Source organism: Lycorma delicatula, chromosome 3 (assembly GCF_047948215.1).
Source record: "Lycorma delicatula isolate Av1 chromosome 3, ASM4794821v1, whole genome shotgun sequence".
In the NCBI taxonomy this organism is placed as follows: Eukaryota; Metazoa; Arthropoda; class Insecta; order Hemiptera; family Fulgoridae; genus Lycorma; species Lycorma delicatula.
Genome location: NC_134457.1, coordinates 115,776,236 through 115,795,336, shown reverse-complemented (window position 1 = coordinate 115,795,336; position 19,101 = coordinate 115,776,236). Strand labels below are relative to the sequence as shown.

Here is a 19,101-nt window from a genome sequence, read left to right as displayed (position 1 = left end):
AGAATAACCAAACTTTATTTTTTTAATCTTTATTGTTCATTTTACAGATTATTGTTCCTTGTCCGCTTTAAAGTACTCCCCTCACCTATTCACACACTTTTCCCAGCAGTGTTTCCACTTTGCGAAATAGTCCTGAGCTTCATTTGAAATGGCCTTTAACGTCCGTGACGAATTCACTTTTTTGTCATCAATAATCTCAACACAACGTCCTTTCATCACGATTTCAATTTCAAAATCGCAAGGAGCCAGGTCTGGCGAGTAGGGAGGTGAGAGAGAACAGTCATCTGATTTTTTACATAAAACTGACAAATTGACAAAGCTGAGTGTGCGGGCGCATCAACATGGTGAAGACCATGAGTTATCTCGCCACAACTGTCTTCTGTTAAAAATCATTGATTTTAAAACATGATATAATACACTTCTAGAAAAATTTGTCAGTTCAGAATCGGTACGGCGTTTAATGTTTCGTTCAAGGTGGGAAGCTAGTTACTGAAATAAAACAAATGAACTTTTTTTTATAGCGATTTTAGTAAAATCATCAACCCTTCCATTTGTTTTCACATGCTTTCGAATCTCATTACGGATAACATGCTTACCTTCAATTTTGTGTTTCTTTATTATATTAAAAAGTTCTTTCGTTAATGCCTGTTGCACTCACTACTTGCTTCCTGAGCAATGATTTTGACTGCAGTTTCAAGATTATATAAATATATACGTTGCTGATTTTTTTTTCTGTGCTACTTACGAGTATTCCCGGTTTATGTTTTACAACAGACAAAAACTCAACGAACTGTTTAATTGCTTATCATCGGCATGCCGCGGTGCCAGATAAGTGATAGCTTACAGTGCATACATTATTATAAGCATAAAACTATAACTGTACTTGTATGTGGGAGTGACACAGAATGATTCAGCCTAAACTACTGAGATATATTCATACATATTGAATTCATATTTATATCTGATGCACCGTTTCATAACACAAGGATTAGAAAGCTGACCTTGGCGTTTAATGTTAGTAATGCATATGGGCATATACGGAGAGAGGCAAGAGAGGGCAGCTTCCAAGATAAAAAAAAAGTTTAAAAAAATATATAAATAACAAATTTTTAAAAAATTTTAAATTAAACAACATTTTGAAAGACACTAATTACAAAATAGAGACACTCACATCATTTGTGGGAAGATTTACATGCTGTACTATTACATGCCACCACCATCTTATTTGTGGCAATAACAGTTTTCTAGAATAGTCCCTCTTGTCTCATTTCACGACACGATGAAATATGCCAGAAGCTATTTACTAAGTATATAAGAGTGCGCATTTTTGGTTAATCAGTGCAATTGTTACTTTCACATAAGTGTGTGTAAGTAGTGTAAGCAATTTTTTACGACTGTAAATTTTGTTTTTTCATCCCGACTACCTGCCATCCACTTTATTATAACAAATGGATATTAGAACATTTTTTGTTAAATAGTTTAATGTGATGATTACTACCTGCTTTTATTTAACTTGCAATATGTATACTGTAAATTTACATAAGCATGGTTCTTGCTTTAAATGTATGTAACTTAAAATTTGTTATTCTTCATTTTTTTGTTATCTTCCTCTGCTTATAATGTTATTCCACTAAAGATTTTTTTTCGACATAAAATAGAGTTTTATATTTCAATTTATTATTTTTGTTAAGTTCATCTAAATAATCATTACTTTAATAAACAATTAAAAATAATTCAAAATGTGGCCTAATTACCAATATTGGTTTTGGCAATTGCTTGGTTATTATATTAGTAAAATCGGCTCGTTTCTAGTTTATCTTGAAATCGTCAGTATAGAAAGGAAAACATTTAACCACTCGTGACAAATTTATGATTATGATTTGCATAAATGGAAATATTCGTTTTGGGATCCAAAAAAGTGGTTTTTAAAACTATTTTTATATCTGATAAACTTTGTATTGAAGATTCTTCCATAAGTTTTTAATGTTATAATGATAAGAGTCACACTTTTTAATTAAGCTCAAATAGTATAGTCATGTACCGTATAAAACTCAATTTTGATAAAACTGTCAGGTCCCATTCACGTTTACCCCATAACATGAACAGTATTCTTCAGGGTCAATCTACACACTCCAAGAGCTTGCCTTACTTCATTCCATCTATAGCACAAGTATATAGAATGTTCAACAGTATCAGTACCATTTCAATAGTGACATTCTCTTTTGCCAAACCAGTGGAGATAGGCTCCAAACTCTCTGTGTGCTATAAATGTTTAGTTAACAGCTGTGAGAGATGGAAACCTACCTCCCCGTGATGTTGTCTGTTAACCCATATACTGACCGGGGGATAAGTGTTTTAGTCCAACTACCTATTCTTGTCGTGTCCCACTGTGTTTGCCACTCTTCCAACATCTGTCTGCGGGCTTCAATTCTTGATACACCACCACTCTCCTCAACATGAGGACATGGAGGTCGATAGGGGGCACCCCCTCTATCACTTCAATAGTGTTTTTAGACACTGTTTAGTATGCAGAAACAATACGTATGTTCACTCGCCATTGCAGTGCTGCTACTCGCTCAAGATTCCTCTTTCTTTCGAAAGCCTTGGCCCAAGCCAGGATCGCATATTATATTATCAACATCGCAACCATTAATATTAACCTCCTCCTTGAAGAATGTGATTCCTATTGGCTGTTCATTAGCCTGTCTGTTTTGCTAATCACTGTTTCAGCTCATTCAGTAACTTTATTCAAGTGTTCAGTATGTAATCTGCTCGTCGGCAACCACATGCGTAAATATTTAACAGATCTAGACCCTGGAATGACAGTATCGCCTATTCTGACCATTATGTCTCTGATTCTCCTTCTACCAGTAAGAACGATTGCTGAGGACTTCGTTGGCACCAATGTTAGTCCTCTCTCCACTAGCCATCTCTGTATTTTATCTATCGCAGCAGCGGCGTGATCTTTTACTTCTTGCGCTGTTCTTCCACCAACTAATAGAACTAAGTCATCTGCATAAGCTACGAGTTTCATGACACCTTCAAACTCTATCTTCAGGACACCTTCAAATGGAATTTCCACAAGAGTGGCCCAGTGACCAACCCCTGTATCCCCCGAATATTTCCACTGGAATATTTGCTTCTTCTGTACTAACATGCATTCTCCTGTGGTGCAAGTAGGAGTTTATGATACTTAGGTAATCACTATAGTTCTTCTCTCTCAACGCCTCATTTATCACAGGCCAGAGGAGGCTACTGAAAGCGTTCCTGATGTCTAAAAGGACCTCAAACAGGATCCTCCTTTGACGCCAGGAACCACCCACTCTATTTGCTGACCAGCTGAACACGTATTTCAACGTGTCAACTGTAGACCTCCCCTTCATGAAGCCATACTGTTTAGGTGATAATTCACCAATCATCTCTAGCTCCGCCCATAGTCTTTCAATGATCAACCTTTCAAACAATTTTCTGTTTTGTTCAATAAGTATACAAGCCTGTATGAGACCCTGTTTTGATCTGTGTTTTTCTTCTTTCGTACTAAGATTAATCAGGCTTCTTTCCAGCAACCTGGAAAACATGTATTCTCAAGAGCTAGATTAAACGCATCAAGCACAGTCCAGGGATGCCGAGCCACTGTCCTCTTAACTATTTTTCCAGGTACAAAGTCCGGCCTCGGATTCTTATTTGAATATTCACTGCACTTTTCAGTTCCTTAATGGTGAACCTCTTGTCATGCTCGACCGGAATAACACTCCAATCTGACTCCGTAACCAGAAAGAGTTCTTCTACCATCTAGTGCACCACCTTGCCAGAGAGGTGGGAACTAGCCTACCGAACCGATCCATTACCATCTTGTAGGCGCCCCCCCCCAGGGGTCCGTGTCAAGCTCAGCAATAAGCCCCTCCCAAGCCTTAAGCTTAGCATCCTTAATCACAGCAGTCAATGCCTCTCTTGCATTACAATATTCTTCCCTCATTCTCTCGTCCACCCTTCCGTTTCGTTGTAAGTCCCATTGCATTCTCCTCCTCGGAGGGGGAGAATGCAATGCATCTTGCTCCTCCTCCTCGAGTGCTGCAGCTCTCTTTTCTGCTATTGCAGGAGACCACCAATATACTGTACGTCTGCCCGGTCCGTCTTGTTGTCTGACCCATCTACAGGCACTTTGCAAATACTTTGAGATCTTTTCTGGAGTTATTTGAGTGTTTCGGTCAAACATGTTTGAGACTTCATTAGCCACGTCTCTGTCCTCACACTCCGTGGGCTTCCAACATTGGGTTCTGGTATATCCAGATGAATGTGATGAACGTGATAGCATTATTGTCGGTGGAGAGCTCTTCCTGCCGCATCAGCCAGTCATTAATCATTGGTATTATTTTTTCTGATGCCATCGTTACAGCTACAATCGAACTCTCCCCCGACTAGTGTATGTGGGGACACCCCTTGTAGCACGCAATGAGTCCTACCGCCATGAACATGTTGGCCGTGGAATATCCATGACCAGTCGGTATCCTGTCTCCCAATTTACGGCTTTCTGAGTTGTGGTCCCCATTAATATGATGAGCTTATCATCAATTGAAGACACTTGACATAGTCAAAGCCAGCCAGCACGGTCAAACTACTCTTGACATGCTACGAGTTCATCGGGAAGATGCAGAAAACATCCGACTGCCGTTTAAAAAGAAGCAGGCAATATTCCAATGCATTTGAATTTTGATATAATCTCTGAATGTTGATAAACCATTGAATGTTGATATAAGGAGGAATGGAGTGAAAGTAATAAAAAGTAAGAAACATAATATTTAAATAAACCAGTGGTTGTGAAGATATTAACAATTAAAACATTTACATGGCTGCCATTTTGAAATGGATTGAGAGATCAGATTCATTATTTATATACAAGTAAACCACTAGATACCTAACAGTGTACAAAATTTCAGCTCGATACAAGTCAGTAAAATAAGCTTTCCCAGACATATGTCGATTAGAAAGTTTTTTTCTGTTTTGATGTGGAGAACAATGGACCATCACCTGAATTCTTGAAATGGTTTTTACAAACTCTCTTTACAATATAAATATTTACATGACATTTGCATATAAGAATGATGTTTATGTGATATCCAAGATTATGCATGATTTGTGTTGTGTTTTTTAATTGAATGTGATTTATTATGATGATATTGTTTTTGATAGAAAATATTATCATACATGAAACACAAACTACAAAACTAATAATTAATCAGTATACGATATTTAAATACCCAGAAAAATAATTTAATATTTGTATTTAATAAAATTGTTTAAACAAAACTAAAACACTAGAACATCACTAATATCCAGATTCCATTTTTAACATGTTCTTTGCCTAGCAGCAATGAATTAATAAACTAAAACTGCTTGAACTAACCATAATTCCTTCATTTCATTCAGATAATAGCAGAAGAAAAACAAACATAATATGCTTTTATAATACTCTACAACTCTTCATTGAAATCAAAATGAACGTAGATAACCCTCTACGTTCTCATTAAAATTCTGTTTATAATACTTACATCAGCTTAAACTTAAAAGTTGAGTTTAAAATCCATAACTTTAAATATAATGTATTTTAATATAAATGTATTTATAACGTGTTTTAAATACAATGTATATTTTGATTACTTTTAGAATGGGTTAAAAACTTTTCTCAAGTTCTTAGACATTAACATTTACAGAAAAAAAAGGTTCATCCATTCAAAAATAATAACTTCCATGTTATATACAGTATGTAATTTATAGATACTTAGTGTACAGTTATTACAGTATTTTATAGTTAATAAAGAAAACTATGGAAGTCTTTGAATAAATATTTGTGCTATTGAAATTGTCTGTATGTGTAAATATTTATAATTATTTGGCCTAATCTTTTTTTTTAATTATTTTCTTAAATTTCTTTTAATTACAGTTGGTCATTGTCATCAACAAGTAGTGAAAGCTGCATGTGAACAGATATCAGTATTAAACACAAACAGTAGATTTCTACATGATAATTTAGTATTATGCGCACAAAAATTAACAAGCCTCTTCCCTGATCCTCTATCAGTATGCTTTTTCGTCAACTCAGGTTCTGAAGCAAATGATTTAGCTCTTCGTTTGGCAAGAACACACACAAAGCATCATGATGTCATCACACTTGACCAGTATGTAATTATTATATTTTTTATTGCTCATAAAATTTTATAAAAATTAAAATGTTGGTAACATTTTATTACTTATAAATTAAAACAAATTTTTCCCCGTTATAAAATAATTTTTTTTAGCATTCTCCTTTTAAGTTGCTTCATTTTAATGGCACATTACACCAAACATTTACCAAAGTTTTTTTTTTATACTTAAAAAATGCTTAAGGATATTCTAAAAATTTTGAAATCATCTGAATAGTTTATGATAGAAAATACAAAAATTCTGATTATACCTAAGTGTTTTTCACATCGTAATTAAATTTAACTTTCTTACTCTTACCATTTATAATTCTTCTCCTCTTCACTCTTGTTAGGAATAAAATAATCTACCAAGAAAAAGATTTATTAATTTATTAAAGAAGAGCATATGATAAACACTGAAATAAACATTGTTGAAGATTTAGAATATGTTACTTGAAAATATTTTTATCTTGTTGACTTATGAACATTACTATTCACTTCTGCATGGCATTCAAACTCTTATCAACCAGAGATACAGAAATCAATTTTATGTAGGTTTACATAATTAACAGAAAATAAGCATGTACATACACACAATAGATCTTATTAGAGTTACTTTTGAGAAATTTATTTTTTATTTTTCAGCAAATAGAAAATCACTTTTATCCATTTCAGCACATAATGTTACAATGTAATCTCAGTTTCTATAAGAACTTGAGATATTATTGACTCTTAAAAATATTGACAAATGTCTTCAAGTAGATTTCTAATATGAAACGAATCTGTTTTTGCAGTCAATCTTGAAATAATTGAATGTGAGTTACGTTTACAATAAATCTATAAAACCAATAAATAAAACTTCATTTTTAAAAACTATTAAACAAAATATGTTTGAGTAAGTTGATGAATTCAAAGAAGTTTATTTGAAATTTTACTGTAATCTTTTAATACAACAGAATTATTTTGATCCCCAAAAAGGTTTTTACAAACATTCTATTTAATTTATTCTCTTAATTGTAGTCAAATCTGGTTGTTGACATAAGCATTTTAATAAAAAGGATCATTCTATTAACCAAATAATTCATGCTTAGTGATTAACTTTGTTTGAAGGTAATAAATATAATTAATGCAGTTTCAACATTTTATGGTGCTTCTATGTCACTCAAGCTATGAAATTACTTCCTACGCTATTAAGATCAGTAACATGAATTTATTTTACTGTGTATTTCAATTTATAAAATATTAAATTCATTTGTGGTTTTCCAATTATACTATTTAAGAAAAGTACTTAAAGAATTAAACAGATTCAAAAAATTATTTAAATATTCTTTAATAAATAAAAATTAATTAATTTTTTATTATTTTTTTACTTTTAAAAATTAATTAATTCTTTCATTTTTAAATATTGTAATTATTTTAAAAATGCTACAAATTATTTCACTAATTAAAATCATTCTTTTTCATGAATGTACCTTTTTCCAAATAATTTGCATGTTTGGGAACATACTATTTTATTCCAACTGTTAAATATTTCTTACTAGTGAAATTTTTTTAACCAGATTTGGATACTATATTTGAAATTTTGCTGACAAAATTAAAAACACTGCTTCATAATCCATAATGTTTGACTAATAAAAATGCTTTGTTTTGCCCTAGTAAGAACAGCAGCTTATTCTATGTCTGAGATAATACTTTCTAAATAGTGATTAAAAAATAATGTAATGCTCTTGTATTATGAAATGATGTGATTACATTCAACAGAGGTTATATACAATGAAAGAAATACTGAAATAAAAGTTAAGGAAATATAAAATTAAATATACAGTAAAATGTTTATATAATATATATATATATATATGCATAAACATTAAATTTTTTTGTAATCACTATTTAGAAAGTACTATCTCTTAAGTTAGAATAAGCTGTTATTTTTATTGGGGTAAAGCAGTGTTTCTCAACCTGTAGGGCGCATCCCCCTAGGTGAGTGTGATAGCACTAAATGAGGGGGGGGGCAAAGAAAATATTATTAAAAAAATTTACTGATAGGGAAAGCAAAACAAAATACATTCTGACATGATAAATAATAAAATACACATTTACACCGATATAATACCTTATAAATAGGATTGTATCAGTACCGCACAATGTATTTAATAATTAACTTATCAATACTAATTTAAAAACAAATTTAACAATCATTAGTGACTCCCTTGGGCCTGTCTTACAAAGTTTTTCAAAGGAAGGTTTAATATTAGATATAGACACTCTTGAGTTATTTTTCCATATTTAGCTGAGGATCTACATTTTGTCTTCAAAGCAGCCACTGCAGAAAATCCAATTATGCAAAGGCAAGATGTTGAAAATGGTAATAGTATATGAAATGCTCATGTTTTCAGTGCAGAAAACTCATCATCTACCCCTGCCCAAAATTCAAAGAGTGATTTATTACCAAATTGTCTTTTGATTTCACCACTTGCCATGAAGTCTATGACGATTTCTTCTTCGGCAGTTAAGAGCCCTTCAGGAGTATTTTGAAATTGATCCCTAACCCACTTGTAACTTGCTACCAAGTTATAATCAGCAAGAAAATACTTTTTAAAATTCTTTGCCAGCATGGCTAAATGATTTTTAGTGGTTACAAAAACAACTTTCACATGTTGTTCTTCAGCCTTATAAGTTTTAACATATTCATCCACACTTGCAAACAGATTTTTTGCTTTAAATTTCTGCACCGCAATTCGGATTTTCTACAAAAAGCATTAACTTTATCATTCATATCCAACATATGTGTATTTCCTCCTTGGAGTTGAAGATTCAAGGAATTTAATTTCTCAAATATGAAAACCAAGTAGCTCAATTTCATCACAAATAAACCATCTCAAAACTTCTGGCTTCCAGTCAGTTTTCCTCTTCTAGAAAAATGGCAATTTCATCTCTTAATTCATAAGCATGTTGCTAAAATTACCCACATAATAACCATCTTTCCTTGCAATAAAATAGTAATGCTGACTCTACTGCACCCATATCTTTACAAAGTGCAGCAAACATTCTTGATTTTAGGAGTCTCATTTTTATATAATTTACTACCATTACAGCTGTTGTTAGCACAATATTCAGACCAGGACTCATTTTTTTGGAAGCCAGAACTTCTCTGAGGATCATGCAATGTGTCCAGACACACTGTGGAAATTTTTGTTTCACAAATGCTTGTAAACTTTGGAATCTTCCAGACATTGAATGAGCACCATTGGTGCATATTCCAATGCAGTTTTTCCACTCTATGTTTGCCTCTTTTATAAAATCATTTAAGATACCAAATAATGCAAATGCTGTTGCTTTAAGTTCTATGTTTGCAGGAAAGTAGTTCTACTGCTGGCATACCATCACAAAATTGAACATAGGTTCAATTGCTATCTGTTGCCTTATCAAGTTGAATTGAAAACAATTTGTCACACAACTTCCCAAAAAGCTACTGTTGTTCATCAAATACTACTGTTTCCTGATACTGTTGCCCGTCGAACAGTATCAACTGGCAACAGTATCATTTGATAGAGGTATGGGCTGTAATTGTTTGACAAAAATATCTCCAAACATAGTTTCTACAATCTCAGTTGCAGCTGGCAAAATAAGCTCTTCACCAGTGGTTTGAGGCTTTTTACAGCTGGCTATTTTATATGAAACTTTGCAAGAGACCTTTTTCATTCACAAAGGTTTTTTTTTAAATTATGTTTACTTTTCATATGATTTTAAATTTAATTCAAAGAATTCTTAGGGTTTGTTAATATATTCACTATGAAGTGTTTCCAAATATGGTTTAACTTTATTAAGCTTCATGCTGTCTGCTGCCAACATTTTTGAGCAAATGACCCACAGGGGTCTTTCTTCTTCATTTACTTCAGTACTGGTAAACCCAAAGTTTAAGTAATCTTGAGAATATATTATTGGAATCATGCTCGTCTATGCACTTGTTGATGCTTCACTATTGTCTGATGCTCGCTTACGCCCACTTAAAACTTTTTCCTGATCTACTGCTATGAACATTTAATACCACGGATTGCAATTAACATGCAAATTACAACATACACATTCATGATAGATTGATAGCAACAGAAGGATCAACTCAATTAAAACTGGCTAGAATTGAACAAGGTCCAGCATTTATACATGTTTGCACAGACGGTCGCATAGACATTCCAGAATGTTCGAGACAAATACACTTTTTCTTTTTGAAAAGCAACAATTCTGGTTTTGTCAATGCAGCCGATTGGTATTGCCAAATATCAATAAATTTACTTATTCTTAGTAATTTTAAGATTTGTGATTAAGGTCATAGTGTAGCTTTAGCGTCAAAGTGCATTATTATTGTATAAGAGGGGGGTGCGATGAAAATTATGATTGAAAATTGGGTCACAAATACTGAAAGGTTGAGGAATTCTGGGGTAAAGCAAGGCATTTTCATTAGTCAAACTTTGTGGCTTAACTTTGTGGCTTTGTGAAGATTCGGTTTTTTATTTTCTTGACAAAAATTCAAATGTACGAGTAGTAACCTAATTTCTGGATTTCATTTTTTCTAAATTGTTTTCAATTATATGAACATTAATAATTTCATATTACTGTTATTTACATAGTTGTGATATATGAATGTATGATTTAAATTCTGTTTGTATTTTTTTTTTTTAATCATTTTTTAAGTTGTGGTTGTTAAATAAACGTTAGTGTTTATTTAATATTAATATTGCAGCTTCATTTCTTTTTTATTTATTTATTAAGATACAATAACAACATTTCATAATTTTTTTCTTTGTTTTATTATGTAAATGTATATAATATTTCTTTTCAAATCATAAAAACAAAAAAAAAATTGTTGTTTGTATTAAATGAATATTTAAAAAAAATTATAATACATGTATTTTCAACTAGTGTTAATGTTCAAAATGAAATGGGTTTAAATCATCACTTTTTTGTGAAATTATTTAATAATCTATATGAAATTAAAATAAACAATAAAATATTAATACAAATATAAGACTGTATATTTTGTTTCTTCAAAAACATAATCAAAAGTTAATTTAAAAAAATAAAAATAAGTATTATTAAAACAATAGTTAAATTGTGTTATTCACCACAAATAACATGAAGTAACATTTTTTATAATCAAACATTTTATCAAAATATTCTTATCTAGTTTATTTATTTCATTTAGCTTAATTTGAATATTATTTTAAATTTGCTAAAAAGTATGATTTTTATGCCATTGCAAAAAAAGGAATGAAGGTGTAATTAATCTTAACAAAGTAATATTTCAATCTATTTTTTCTAAATTCAGTTAATACTATACAGTTTTAGTTATTTTAATTGATTTTTTTTTTTTTTTTTAAATGAGAAAGTTTATCCTAACTAAGTTGTTAGGAAAATTTATAGCTAATTTTGTGCCTTATTTAATGAAACCATAATTATTATTTTTGGAATTGCTAGGAATAATTTTATTTTTTATTGATTAAAATATACTTTTATGTAAAATATTATGCAATACTGGATTGTATGTCAGAATGAATGGTAGATGTAAAAGTACAAAAATAAAACTATTTTCTAAATTTATCTTTCTTATATTTTCAAAATATTACATAACATATTAATTTTGATGTTTTCGTAATGCACAAATTTATTGATTACTTTTGTTTTATTCAGAATGCTTTAAATAACTTTCCTCCCTTGTAATTATTAAATCACTGATAAATATTTTTTATGCTTCTTAAGTTTATGTGATTTTTTTATTATGTAAATATATATATATATAAAATTACATTGAAAATAATTTCATTTGATACAAAATTTATTTAGCTATAACTCATCATAAGTCAGTAATTACCTGTATGTGAAATAAATAGATTTTTAATTGAATAGTTTGTTATCATTAAGGATGAAATACAAGGCTAATAATTTTTAAGTCCCTACATAATTAACTGTGTAATAATATACACAAAAGAAATAAAATATAAATTGATTATCTATTACAAGATATGCATTATTGTGCTATTTTCAGTTGTACCATATTTGAGTCTCTGAAGGAAAAGATGTAAAACAATTAATTTAAAAAATAATTTCATTGTTTTTGGATAATTATATAATCCTTTGATTTAAATATACGGGGATATTGTATATTAAGAAGTCAAAAATAAAGTACATCAGATTTTACTTTTTATAAAATACAGGTCTTCATATATTTTAAACAATGAATGAATTTGTGCATGACTAAAGTAATTGTTAAGATTCAATTCCTTTTACAAAAGATAAATATATTTTGCATAATTTTGTTAAAATGATTTTATGACCATAAATTCATTTCATTCAGTTAACTATATATATTACTGTAAATAAAAGTAAATTTAGAAAATATTTTTAAGGGTGGAGGTATGTTAGGTGAGGTTAGGTCAGACAAAGACAGGAAAATCCCTGTCCTTGTTTGTTACAGCGCGTACCATGGCCATCTCTGCTCTCTGATCTCCATCTCCCCCTACAAGTTCAAAAGTGGAAAAGGCATAAGCAAACCAGATTGGGTTCATGTGGTGAGTTTGTAAATTATTACTATGTTAAGTAAAAATAAAGGGAATCGGTGTACACATTTTCTAATTTCTACTGGAAAATAATAAATATTTTTTTAATATTTAGTTATTTTAGCATTAATTTTATTATTCATGAATATGCAGATATTTTAATAGTTAGTTTTATTGAAAATTTCAATTGAATTGAAAACTAGTTTGGTATAATCATTCAGCTAAAAACAGATTACCAAAAAGGTCAGCTAATAATTTCATGTTGTAGTAGTAGTAGTAGTCAAATGTCATTTTTAAACATTTTAAAACAAGAATCTTTAATAGACCCAAGAAATTATATTAAAATTTGATGTTTAAGGAAAAAACTTTTTATAACCCAGATTTTTTTAATAGAAAATACTCATACCTGCTAGGAACTAAAAACTTCCAAATGGTAGGAATGCAGCTTCACTTATCATTGTCCAAAAAAAACCTAAAAAGGTATTTTAATAGTCTCTTCAGAAGTTTGCACTTGAGCAAAATTATTTAGAAAACTTGAGTATTTTTATATACATATATCTACGAATATATTCCATGCATTAATTGAACTTCTTAATGGAGTACCTAATGAATGAACCAGTTTTTTATTTCCACCCTAAAAGCTGAGATCCTAAATGATAAAAAAATTATATAAAATTTTCAAAATATGTATTTGTATCAAACAAACAGATTTCATATAGGCAACAATTCATAATTGCCCAGCTATTGACCAGGGTATTAGCTAGGGTCTTTAGGAATGTAAATAGATTGAACTATAAAGTTCAGATGGTTAACAAGTTTACAAGTTTTACAAAATTTTAATGTTTTAATTATTAGAAATTGGATGGTAAAGCAAAAATATTCTTTACTCAAAAATATATACAAATGTGTAATATAATAAATGTTTCATTCATTATATTTAAGATTGTTACTATTAAATTTTTAAATGAATTAGACTTAATAAGAAAATAAATAGTGAAGTTCGTATTTTTTAGAATTTCCCTAAATAAACTCTTTGGTAACCAAATGAGTTTATATGACAAAATGGTACAATATAAATATATCTCTAGCCCTTTCATCTTTGAACAAAAAATGTCAATATTTAATAATTTCTTCTACTGTGACTGATTAGATTAACTACACTAAATTAGATCAGTAATTGTATATATTTTTAATCATTTAAATTATGATGAGGATCAAACTATGTAAATTAAGGTGCTCTACATGTTTTTTTAAAGTGTATTTTTAAAAAAAAGTTACATACTAGATACTTGCATGAATTACCCTTTTTACTTATCAGACAAGGTTTAGATAGTTATCCAACCAAAATTAATTTAATTTCCAATCAAATATAATTTTTGATTTGATGAAAATCATGAATCATGCACAAAAGAAGTATAGGCTTAGATAAATGCCACACACACATACCATTGACATACATAATGGGTTGGTGGAATAGACTACAGCAATAAATCTAAACACATTTACAGACTGAATGTTGTGCAGTATAATATTATTAATGGTTTTAATATAAAATCCTGTATTGATGTATCAGTTCTAAACCAAGCCAGACATAGTATGTTGCTACAAAACAGAAATCTGATACACAATTTTACTATGATATGTTAAGTTCTATGACAGTACTTTCCAGTACCACAAAATGATTTGCAGTTACTCTGTTATTCCACGGAAAACTCAAAACATAAGAGATCAGTTCAATATTTAATTATTTAATGTAGAGTTACTGTTACAGCCTCCGCATGATTGTACATTATCTTGTATTGCTCAAACTGAATTGTTATTACAGTAAAAATTAAATTATGCAATCTTGAGATATCTGACATTCTATTTCATACAATGGTATCAAGCAACCAATAAGCGGTATTACCAGTTCAGTTGAGTCTTTCAAGTGATAATCCATATAAAAGTAATTCTTTGCTATTATATGGAGCTTTGCTGTTATATGCTGTGTTGTGTTTATGATAAACACAACACTTATAAATGCTAATAAGTTAGAATGTGATAATCCCACTGGATTACCACTGCAATGCAGGAAAGTAAGAAAATTATGACTCCAACTTAGAAGATGGATATAAGGAAATTCAAGAAAATAAAATTTTAATGAAAATTTAAAAATTCTTCAAACCACTTCACTGCATAATATACAAATTCTATGTATATAGGCTGAGCTAGATACTATATTTCTACAAAGACTTTATTACAAAACAGAGATGTCAGTCACAGCTAAACAAAATAAGTTAAATAAATAACATGAACTAAACAAAATATGTTAGGGAATCAACCTTTATGATTTAATGCACTTTTTTGGGTATTTGAAATCCTGTTAGTCAGGTTTAGTTTGATAATCAGGGCAATAATGAATATCAACTACAACTGAGTTTATACAAGTGGTAATACTGATTTATTAAAAATCTGTTCCACAACTACTTAATCTCTTACCAAAGTTTGTAGAGATGATAAATGAGTAATAATTTATTAAAGACCATAAAAATTCATTAAGTAGTTAAGACTTTCTTTCAACAGAAAGAAATAATATGATAAAGTAGGAAGAGGAGGGGAAAACTAAAATAATGTGATGATAAATCACCTAATTGAGAGAGAGTTAGTTATTACCATGAAAGAATTTTTATTTCTATTAAGTATTGATTTTCATACTCTTGAATGACAAAAAAATTTACAATACAAAATTGTAACATTACTCTATGTAAGGGGGGACCGAGAAGTTTAGGTTTGTCAATACAATTATATACAATAAAAAAAAGGAATTACCAGAATTACATCCTATGGGGAAAACTTAATTAAATTGCTATTAGATTTACAAAGTATATAAATCACAAGTTAAAAATAAACTTGAAGTAGATCTTTAAAAGTCTCTTTTGAAGATATAGATGGAAAACACACCCACCTGTGGAAATATGTTTCTTCGTCCAAATATGGATGTTTAATGAGACTCTTGGTAGAACATTTCACATGCTAAGACTTTATTACTTCATTTTATAACCATTTTAAAATGGCTAAAAACCCATTTTCAAGATTTAAATTTTTTAGGCTTTTCAGTTTTAGGCTTAAGTAATGAGGAATTAGAAACAAAGTTTTAATTTTTAATCTGAGTAATCAATGATATTTTCTTTACAATTTCATCTTGTTGAACAGCAAGAGAATTCAGTCAGCTTGGAGAAATATTTATTAAACTTAACAAAATCAATTTAAGTTATAGTTTACTTTCAAAATTCATTGAAATATTTGAGAACTGGCATCTAGTTTCTTCAAATAACTAATTCTCTTAAATAAGTTTCTGAATTGTTATATACAATGCTGAAATAGCGTATCATGATTCTTAATTACTGCTTTAACAGGTTAAATCATACTGGTTAAAATTTTCTGTGTTTCTTCTTAAATGGTTTAAATGCAGTTACAAATTCTATTTTCAGTTCATCTAGTGTATGGGAGTTTATATGAGTAAGCATTTTGTTTGCAAACCCCCAGAAAAGTGTACAGTGCTTGAAATTATCCAACTGTCAAGAATTTTGTTTATAAGCTTTTTTGTATTACTTTAGCAGCAGTGTTGTACTATAATGCAAAAGAATCACAGCATTTGTATAACAGTATAAATATTACTTTAAGGAGGCAGTCAGTTTTCTCCTTATTGTAGAGATGACAAATCAGTTATAGTTCATTAAAGAACATAAAAATTCATTGACTAGTGAGCACTTTTGAAAAAGCAAGATTAAAACATTGTAATAAAGTAGTTGGAGGGGGGAAACAGAAATAATGTGATGAGAAATCCTACCTAACTGAGTAACAGAGTGCATGATACAGTCACAATAATCTAAGATAAATACGAGTATATCATGTACCCAGACAATTAGGCTGATCAGTCACTTAAATTCCAAATAAGAAAGCCTACATACATACATAATGTTTAATCATTATGTGAACTATACTACCCATTCTTATTAAATTATAATTAATTGAATTACTAAATTATAGTATGAATTTTCATCACAGTCATAAACAGTATAAATAAATATACTACACAATATAAGATTTGCATGGCAGTTAATCCAACAGTGATACTTCCATAAGATAAATCATGCTGGCCACAGGAATAACTCTTAAGAGTGGTCAAAATATGGAGTGAGCATTAATATCAAGCAGTAAAGTGAACTTTATCAGAATCCTCTTTTCTACACTATTAAGTTCCCGTTGTTTTTAAAAATTAACATTTTTATTTAAACAATTTCCTTGAATGATTGGATTGTTTACTAATTGATAGATATACTAGTAACTCATAATATAAATTAATTACAAAGGTTATTTCTTATTCACTTATATTTAAAGGAAAAGAATGTGGCATAAGCAATACTAGGTAAAATTATTTGGTAAGTTGAACACTATTTAGTGTCATTTTATTTTAAGATTATTTCTTCAAGAATGGGTTATGAAATCATAGTTTACCTTTGATAAAGCTCTTTACACACAGCTGATTACAAAGTTTTGAAGTATGACTCCAAACAAAGAAAAATAGCTTCAGTAAATTTTGATTCAGTTATGGTTTGCATGTAAAGCAGTTCATCATAATTATTAATTGTTGAAATGTAATATGAGAACTTCAAATGTTTGTATGGACCTTGCCAGATCTTAACGTTTGACTCAGCATAAAAAGCAGAGCTCACAGCTCTTTTACATTCCATCTACACAGTCAGTTCTTATTTATTATAGTAATTCTCATATTAAATACTGTATTATCAAATATAATTCACAAGTTTGAAGCAAAGTGAGTTTCAACACAAGTATTATAATTAATCACAAAACAAAATATTGTATTACCAAAATGATTGTTATGTTTTAAGACAGGTTGAAAAAGGTTAAAAAAAATTTGTTACTACTAAACAATATATAATTAGGTAGTAATTTAGAAAATTGTGAATTTAGGCATTTACATTTCTTAATTGTATTTGGTAACATTTACAGTATTTTAGAAAACTTTTATTTTTTTACCACAGGCCCCATGCCCTGATACTTACCGGGGTATGTATAAGGAAAATAATAATCCAGGATCTGATCTGGGCAAGAAATATGCAGAAGAAGTGAAGACAATTATAAAACGAGCCCATGATAAAGACAGAAACATTTGCGCCTTCATTGGAGAAAGTTTGCAAAGCTGTGGTGGTCAAATTTTACCACCAGCTAATTATCTTAGAAATGTTTACAAGTAAGATGAGATTTTTATTTACAAATTATTACTTATTTTATATTTTTTTAAATATTTGAGTTGTTGGGTATGTTTTGATAAACATGTGATGTGATGACACTTGTATAATGTAAAATTATAGAGTAAATATTGATAGAAAAATGCCTTTACTCACCTTAAATATAAATATATAAATATTCATCATACTTTCAGAATTTAAATGCTATTAAAATTTTTAACATTAATTAATTATCTAGTTTCAGTATGATACATAACTTAACCAAAACTGACATACTTGAAATAAAATACATTACAGTTCAGACATTATATTAAGAATAAGAGTAATGAAAATAAAAAATATATATTGCTACTTAACTCAGTTATTAATAGCTATTAAAGAGATTAGTAACTGAGGTGAGTTATTTTGAGTTATTTCATCCTCCCATATAACTTATTGGTTACAGTAAAAAAAATTTTTATCCAAAGTTTGGCTCAAATCCAGTTCATTCAGAATAAATTGGAGGCAATTTACATTACATTTTATACCATTGTATGTTTTAACTCACAACTATGCTTTTATTATTAGTTTAGTTTATTACTTATATAATAAGTAATATATATATATTTTATAATAACTATAACATTTTTTGCCAACCTCAACAGCAGAGTGGTAGCAACTTAATCTTTCATCTGGAGATTTCAGATTCAAATCCCATTCGGTCATGGTATTTTTATATATGCTACAAACTACCATGTTATATACTCTTCATTAGACTGGCAGTAGCATAGACAACCAGCCACTTACTTTACAGGATGGAAAATCAGGGATGTTATAGAAATAATCATTATATATTATTAAATAATCATTAATATATTATATTTTCTTAGGTATGTAAGAGAAGCAGGTGGTGTATGTATAGCAGATGAAGTACAGGTTGGATTTGGTCGTGTTGGCAAACATTGGTGGGCTTTTCAATTACAAGGTGAAGATGTAATACCAGATATTGTTACTGTTGGTAAGAAAAAGATTTATAAAAACGTTTTTATTGTTATGCAACTTATTCTTAAATTACTTATATTTTTCATTAAAAGTTGTTATGTTTTGGTTTTAGTTACATTATAAAAAGACTTTTTA

At 29.6% G+C, this 19,101-nt stretch overlaps 1 protein-coding gene across 2 annotated transcripts in view; it reads left to right on the top strand.

Moving 5' to 3' along the window:
• Nucleotides 1-19,101, top strand: part of LOC142321920 (5-phosphohydroxy-L-lysine phospho-lyase) — a 44,717-nt gene that overhangs the window by 18,791 nt on the left and 6,825 nt on the right. For both annotated transcript variants that reach the window (XM_075360439.1, XM_075360441.1), the window contains exons 3-6: nucleotides 5,942-6,176; nucleotides 12,652-12,745; nucleotides 17,779-17,987; nucleotides 18,855-18,982. In XM_075360439.1, the coding sequence (XP_075216554.1) occupies nucleotides 5,942-6,176; nucleotides 12,652-12,745; nucleotides 17,779-17,987; nucleotides 18,855-18,982 (666 nt within the window). The remainder of the gene's footprint in view (nucleotides 1-5,941; nucleotides 6,177-12,651; nucleotides 12,746-17,778; nucleotides 17,988-18,854; nucleotides 18,983-19,101) is intronic.